The sequence below is a fragment of the Trichechus manatus genome, unplaced genomic scaffold (genome assembly GCF_000243295.1).
Source record: "Trichechus manatus latirostris isolate Lorelei unplaced genomic scaffold, TriManLat1.0 scaffold00095, whole genome shotgun sequence".
Taxonomy (NCBI): Eukaryota; Metazoa; Chordata; class Mammalia; order Sirenia; family Trichechidae; genus Trichechus; species Trichechus manatus.
The window spans coordinates 7878858-7886934 of NW_004444031.1; the positions used below are offsets into that span (position 1 = coordinate 7878858).

The 8077-nt window shown below is 38.3% G+C and overlaps 1 protein-coding gene across 2 annotated transcripts in view; it reads left to right on the forward strand.

Annotated features, from left to right (window-relative positions):
* The window catches only part of BRINP3 (BMP/retinoic acid inducible neural specific 3), a 467772-nt gene extending 460066 nt beyond the window's left edge, over positions 1 to 7706 (forward strand). For both annotated transcript variants that reach the window (XM_004382564.1, XM_004382565.2), the window contains one exon: positions 6239 to 7706. In XM_004382564.1, coding sequence (XP_004382621.1) covers positions 6239 to 7355 — 1117 coding nt within the window. In that variant the 3' untranslated portion in view covers positions 7356 to 7706. The remainder of the gene's footprint in view (positions 1 to 6238) is intronic.
* Positions 7707 to 8077: the final 371 nt, after the last annotated feature.

Consider the following 8077-nt stretch of genomic DNA (forward strand, 5'->3'; position numbering starts at 1 on the left):
TTCCGGTGATAATCGGGTCTGGGGTTAGGTGAAGGACATGATCTCCTCAATCTGCTCATGCTCCAAGGTCTAGTTTGGGCTGCTTTAGTGGACAGAACCACTACCTGCTGTGGCTTCCTGAAAAATGTTGCTCAAAAGAAGCTTTTGGTTAGCAAGACAAAAAAAGGAGGGGGAGGGGTGTTGGTTGGGGGTTTCAGCCTTCCTTGTTTATCCTTGTTCTCCCTCCCTTTCTTCCTTCCTTTGGTAAATATTTATTGAAGAGGTACTAGATAAATGACGGGAAAAATGCCACATGCTTGACTAACAGCAGCAAAAGATCTGCCACCCATGCAGTTTGTAGTTCATTTGTTCAGCATTGCATTGCATTTCCTTAGCCCCTTTGTTGTTGGGAGATGCTGAGTGGATTCTAACTCATAGCGACCCAGTATGACAGAGTAGAACTGCCCCAAAAGTTCCTCTAGACTGTAATCTTTACGGGAGCAGATTGCCAGGTCATTCTCCTGCAGATCCGCTGGCCCTAAATAGTTTGCTGGATAAAATTATATACATATATATATAATATGTGGTGTTATTTTATTTGTTTTGTTAGTTATATAAAGATATATAGACTTTAACAATAATGGTGCGTTAATAATAGCCAACTTAAGGCTAATTTCCATAATGTGAAGATAACTCATACACCTACTTTATCACTTCATTATCCTGACAACCAGCCACCCACATGGCACTTTCTCTCTCTAACCCTAACCACCCAGAGTTGGGTCTCCATAAATTAGGACTCTGTACGTCCAACCCCTGCCAAATAGGCAAACACCAGGCTCTCTACTGGCTCTCACTGCCTCCAGTGGATTTGATAATATGCTAGAATGACTCACAGAACTTAAAATTATGCATTTATTATAGCCAGAAAGAATACAAGTGAAGAGACACATAAAGCAAGGTCTGAGAGTGGTCTTGACAGCCTAAGACTTTTGTTGTCCCCAGGGACTTGCAACCCTTTCCCATGCATGTAAGTTTTTGCCACTCATGGAAGCCTAAAAGAGGTAGCTCCAAGGTCCAAGTTTCCTTATAAATCATTGGGACCTCCGTGTGTATCTGACTGGAGGCTCAATACAAATGTATGGATCAATGAATATGTATGATTGACTCCATCCTGCTCTGCTCCCTTTCTGAGGTTTGCTACAGGATGGGGCCTGAGCAGCCCTTACTCATTTACACACGTTTCAGTGTTGCCTGGCTATTATGGAAAACAAAGGAGCACCTTGATTGCTCCAGAATTCCAATGGCTATTTTTAGAAATAAGAGACTGGTCAAACCAAGTTCTCTGTCCCACACAACTTGATACAAGTTATTTTGAATTCTGATCCGAAGACATTTATCTTCAAGATAATTTTTACCATATTAAAATAAAGTAGGAACTGCTAAATTTTACTTTGTTAAAAAGAAAACTAGTATAATCTTTTGGGTACATGAAAAATCTCTTATTCAATCCCGAAACTTGCTCTAGTCTCTGTTGTTGACAGCTGCTTTCCACAGCTTTTATAAGGAGTGAAGAAAAGACTGATAATTGAATTTCTTTTTCCTTGAAAAACTAGTCCCTCCTTGTGAAAGATAGTAAAATCGCCAAAAGATAAGTAGTAGGAGAGAAAGGACAGAAGCAGCAAGTGAGAAAACTGACATGCTGCTGCTTCATCCCAGGGTAACTGAACTTTGACAATGTGCTCAGTTATCAATATTCATACATGACAAGCTGAAACCCAAGAAGCTGAAACACATTCCTTCCATAATGCATCTGCAGGGACTTGAAAAGGATTGGAAAAGACTGAAAGCTGGAAAAGCCATTGCTTTTCTAAAATGTCCAAATGATTCTTTCTACAGTGCCCTAGTTTTGTGAGCTCTGCCTTTAGCCTTAGGTCTATTTATTTCAATTTTTGTTTTGTTCTTATGATTTGGAAATACGATTAGAGCTTACAGTGAGAGATCAGTTGGCTCAGAGAATTTATGCTTTGGTTTCAGGGAAGAAAATATAATTTTCATTCCAGATAGTATATATATTCTATAGTCTATATATTAGACAGACGTAAATAGAACTAAAAACAGAAAGAGAGAGAGGAAGAAAAAAAAATGAGAAACAGAAATGAATGGAATAACTATGACAAACAACACAGATTACAAATCAGTAATATTTATTTCTATAGTCTGTGATTGAATTAAGAAATAATCATGTTATTAAATAAATCTAAAAAAGGAAGCCTTTGTACATATATTCTGTGGTAGAAGAACAAGAAATGACAGGGAGAGGAGCAGAGATACTCATATACAGATCCATGTCTCATAAAGTGCCCAGGAGCCCGGCATCTTTGTTTGCAACCCTTGGGCATGCCCTGGAGAGTGGTTCAGAAAACTTATCTTAAAAGTATCTAGAAATGAACTGAATAGGTTTAGGTTTACAGTCAGTGTTTCTTAGTGTGAGAAATAAAGAGGAAAATGTTTTGTTTTGTTCTGTTTTGGTTTGGTTTTACCAGACCTGTTTTCTGGGTCTATAGAAAACATAGTTGAATTTAGGGAAACTGGAAAAGAAACACTTTTGTAGTGTACTTGATTGTCCAGATGTCAAAGTGTATGTTTGTGACTGCACCACCTGCAACTTGGAAGATAGGTCTTCCCAACTATATTAAAAGTTCAGTATAGGGCTTTAAATTTTGCTCTAAAATAGACTTATTGAGAAAATTTCTTTTGAATTTTTTGCCCAGTTAGGGTCTGTGCCCTGGAGCAGCTGAGCCAATAAAACGTCCTCCAGGTCAGAAAGAGAGAGAAACTTTATTTAGGAGGTGGCACCAACAGGGAGTCTGACAGCAATGCAGGCTGTGTTTATGGAGTCCCGGAAGGCAATTTTACATTAGAGCTTATATATTATTTTTACAATGTTTAGAAGTGTCTTTTTGGCACATAGCCCACAGACGGCATGGCTGGATGAGTTATTCATTACAAGGTAATTACAAGGGACTGTTTATCAGACTAAAGATATACATGCTGGACATCTGGGCTCTAATCTCCGTGTGGGGGGTTGTAAGTCACAGGTGGCCAGACAGAACAAAACAAAGTCATTAACAAAGGTATGCGGACAGGAGAAGACAGGCAGCAAAAAACTTATAGGTTCATTACGGTATTAGTTATGTCAAGCTCTCAACTGCCCATTTTGAAAAGGAGAAAACATGCTGTGGAATATTAGGGTCACAATTTATCCATGCAGTTTTTTTCAATATTCAATAAATATTAAAGGCTTAAGATCTCCTGGAATTCTACTAGGCAGTGGATAGATAACTCTAAACAAAACACACAGGGTTTTGACAAACTGGATATTATATTTAATAGTAGCAACAAGTATATCAATAATATAAAATTTTAAGTGGAGAGAAATGTTAAGAAGAAAAATAAATAGATGCCATGAGAGAGAACAAAAGAGGTATTTAATTTATGTGGGAACAGAGGAAAGAAATTAGTTTAAAAAATGTGTTATGTTGCAATTGGGGAGGATGGGCAGAGACCAAAATGAGTATGTGATGTAAATAGCTCAAATATAGTTCTACATATGTTAATAAATTATTTTTTATTAAACGTATAAACATTAATGCCTGTATTTTACCAATAGTCTGCATATAATAAATTCTTTAAAATTGCAATGGTGTATAAGTCTAAAAGTTTGAGTACAATGCTTTGCATAAATCTCAAACCAAGAACACCAGAGAAGCCCACGAATACCAAAAATAGCCATAATTTTTTTTTGATGTCTTCTATGAAATAGGCACTGTGAAATATTCTGAACACACAGTTTGAGTATGATTTATTTCTTACAAAAACTCAATATGAAAGATATTCTTATTACCATATTTTTTTCAGTTTTTAAATAGGCTTTTTTTCACAGAGGTTTAGGTTTACAGAAAAATTGATCAAACTGAACAGAGTTCCCATATGCCTCCTCTGTTCCTATTATTAACATCTTGCATTAGTACGGTACATGATAAACCAATACATTATTACTATGGTCCGTAGTTTGCATTAGGGTTCTGTCTTAGTCATCTAGTGCTGCTATAGCAGAAATACCACAAATGGATGGCTTTAACAAAGAGAAGTTCATTCTCTCACAGTCCAGTGGGCTATAAGTCCAAATTCAGGGTGTCTGCTCTAGGAGAACGCTTTCTGTCTCTGTCAGCTCTGGAGGAAGGTCCTTGTGATGCATCAGTCTTCTTTTGGTCTGGGAGCTTCTCTGCACAGAACCTCAGTTTCAAAGGATGTGCTCTGCTCCTGGAACTGCTTTCTTGGTGATATGAGGTTCCCATGTGTCTCTGCTCACTTCTCTCTTTTATATGTCAAAAGAGATTCACTTAAGACACTATTCAACCACCTGAAGTAAAGGAGAATGAAGAACACAAAAGACACAAGGAAAGTATTAGCCCAAGAGACAGAAAGGGCCACATAAACCAGAGACTTCAACAGCCTGAGACCAGAAGAACTAGATGGTGCCCGGTTACCACCAGTGACTGTCTTGACAGGGAATACAACAGAGTCCTGGATGGAGCAGGAGAAAGGTGGGGTGCACAACTCAAATTCTAGTAAGAAGACCAGACTTAATGGTCTGACTGAGACTGGAGGAACCCCGGAAGGCATGGCCCCTGGATTCTCTATCAGCCTAGAAGTAAAACGGTTTCCAAGGCCAACTCTTCAGACAGAGACACATATAACCACATCATAGTGATAGAGTTTACAACACATAAGGAAATCACATCAGATTACACAATCATACAAAACTGGGAATCATGACCTAGGTAAGTTGACAGATATTTTGGGGGGACACAGTTCAATCCATGACAGGTTCACTCTTTGTGTTATACAGTCCTATAGGTTTGACCAATGCAAAATGCCATGTGTCCACCATTACAGTGTCATACGGAATAGTTTCACTGCCCTAAAAATGCCTTGTGCTCCACCTATTCATCCCTTTCTCTTACCATTTTCCGTATGAGAAAACTGAGGGTTAAAGAAGATGTGCAGCTTTTTCCATAATCATACAGAGAGTGTATATATTTTATAGTCTACATATTAGATAACCCATTGCCTTCAAGTTGATTCCAACTCATAGACCCCATAAATAGACATTACTAAATAGTATTGAAGTCAAAATGATAAAAACAAGAAATTATCTGATTACAAGACCATGAACTTTTCTTTTTTTAAGCTGAGATTTTTAAAACACCGATAGAATTTGAGTAATGTGAGAAAATAGGAAAGTAAGATCTTAAATTGGCATCACAATTCACCTGATTTCCGGGTATAAATAAGAAAAAGTTTAATGACTCAAATCAAACATATTTGACTATTGCACTTAACCCTTATTAAAATAAATTGTAGTAGGTTTTAATGAGATATTTTCATGTGTTTTCTTGAGCAGCTGGTAAGAATAAAATCAAACGTGTTTTAATAGTTTTTCTCTCTTAGTAAGTACTTGTTCTTTCAGTGTTGCTAACACTCTAAGATTTAAATACGTTGATTAACAATTTAGAGTTGTTTATTTTTCTTTCACTTTTAATTTCTATTCAGGCTACCTGCTACACTAGTGCTCCATGAAGCTAAGAGGGAATGAATAAACAATCATCATTTACAGTCTCTAATTTTACCCTAGATATTTTATGATAAAACCACTTTTATTTGCTGTTGTTGGCTATCATTTCAAAACCGTAACTGCTCCAATTATATTCACAGTCAACTTCCAAGTAGGCCTGCATTTCTGTGATGGTATCACATGTTCAGAAATGCTATACTCTAATTTAAATCAGGTATATCTGTATCTGGGAGCCCTGGTGGCACAGTGGTTAAGAGCTTGGCTGCTAACCAAAAGGTGGGCAGTTTGACTGCACCAGGCGATCCTTGGAAACCCTATGGGTCAGTTCTCCGTTATTCTGTAGGGTCACAATGAGTTGGAATTGACTGGACAGCAGTGGGTTTGATTTTTTAGTTTGGTATCTAATCTTGCATACTTATCAATGGCAATATATATGCATAGTATTTTTAAGGTTATGAATCATCTCGATCTTTTATCTCTTTTGATAGCTGACTGCAGATAACCTAAAGAAATGATAAAGCAGCTTTATAAAACTTAATAAAGTAAAGGTTTACTTTATGACAGTACACAAAAGTAGTCTCTGTATTTACATAAATTTGTTTTGTTGTGTGTTTCTAGAACCTCCACGTACTGGCTCACTCGCATCCAGTCTTTTCTCTACTGCAATGAGAACGGCCTCCTAGGCAGCTTTTCAGAAGAGACGCACTCCTGCACATGTCCAAATGACCAGGTGGCCTGCACCTCTTTCCTGCCCTGCACAGTGGGCGACGCCTCCGCCTGCCTTACCTGTGCCCCAGACAACCGCACGCGCTGCGGCACCTGCAACATCGGTTACATGCTGAGCCAGGGGCTTTGCAAGCCCGAAGTCGCCGAGTCCACGGATCACTACATTGGCTTTGAGACCGATCTGCAAGACCTCGAGATGAAATACCTCTTGCAGAAAACAGACAGACGAATAGAAGTCCATGCGATTTTTATCAGCAATGACATGCGCCTCAATAGCTGGTTTGACCCCTCTTGGCGTAAGCGGATGCTCCTCACCTTGAAGAGTAACAAGTACAAGTCAAGTCTGGTCCATATGATCTTGGGTCTCTCTTTACAGATTTGCTTAACTAAAAATAGCACCTTGGAACCAGTGTTGGCTATTTACGTCAATCCCTTTGGAGGAAGCCACTCTGAGAGCTGGTTTATGCCTGTGAACGAAAACAGCTTTCCAGACTGGGAGCGGACTAAGCTGGACCTCCCCCTGCAGTGCTATAACTGGACGCTGACTCTGGGCAACAAATGGAAGACATTTTTTGAGACAGTACACATCTACCTGAGGAGTCGCATCAAGTCAAACGGTCCAAATGGCAATGAGAGCATTTACTACGAACCTCTGGAATTTATTGACCCTTCCCGGAACCTGGGCTATATGAAAATCAATAATATTCAAGTGTTTGGCTACAGCATGCACTTTGACCCTGAGGCAATTCGGGACTTGATTTTGCAGCTGGACTATCCCTATACTCAGGGATCCCAGGACTCAGCACTTTTGCAACTACTAGAGATAAGAGACCGTGTAAATAATCTCTCCCCACCTGGTCAGCGTCGTCTAGATCTTTTCTCTTGCTTGCTTCGTCATAGACTCAAGCTGTCTACTGGTGACGTGGTGAGAATCCAATCTGCTCTGCAGGCGTTTAATGCCAAATTGCCAAACACAGTGGATTATGACACGACCAAATTATGTAGTTAACCATAAATGTCAAGCACAACCCAAAATCTTGAAGGAGTTTTTACAGTGCTTTTGTGGAACAGTTTATGTTTGGAAGAGTAAATTTAAATTGTCTTCTCAGTATCTGTCTTATATCAGTCAATAACATTGGATGGCAATTGACACACATGAACTTGCTGACAATGAATATATTATACTGCAGTTTTGGTTTATGAATGAAATAAATACTGACACCAGTCTAGAAGACGTTCTACTTTTTACAATAAATTTCATTTGTAATTTTATATGTTCCGTGGCAATGCTTTTGTGCATTACATCCTCTAGAGGGAACATAAAAGGATACCAATAAAATTTTGTAGCTGAACAGTTATTAAAAAGAAGTGCTGTGGGATTCCTTTTTTTGCCCCCCGTGAAATGAGTTCTATTTTAATATAGTTTATAAGGACATAGTGAGAAAAATCACTGTTTTTTTTTTTTTTTTAGTAGAAACAGTTGAAAGTCCCTTTCAATAATCTTTATGGAAAATCCAACTAGGCAGAATGCTCCATATTCAGATGGATTTTTATGGTTAACAGTATAATGGTAGTGGTATGTTTATAAACCATTCCTAAAGACACCATCATTTAAATAGTCAGATAAAAGATTGCCCAAGTTGAAATCAGAAAACATTCCAGCAAACACAGAGAAAAATCAGTGCGATTATAAGCATATTATCGAGAAAGTAAACCCATAATTTCCTTAGC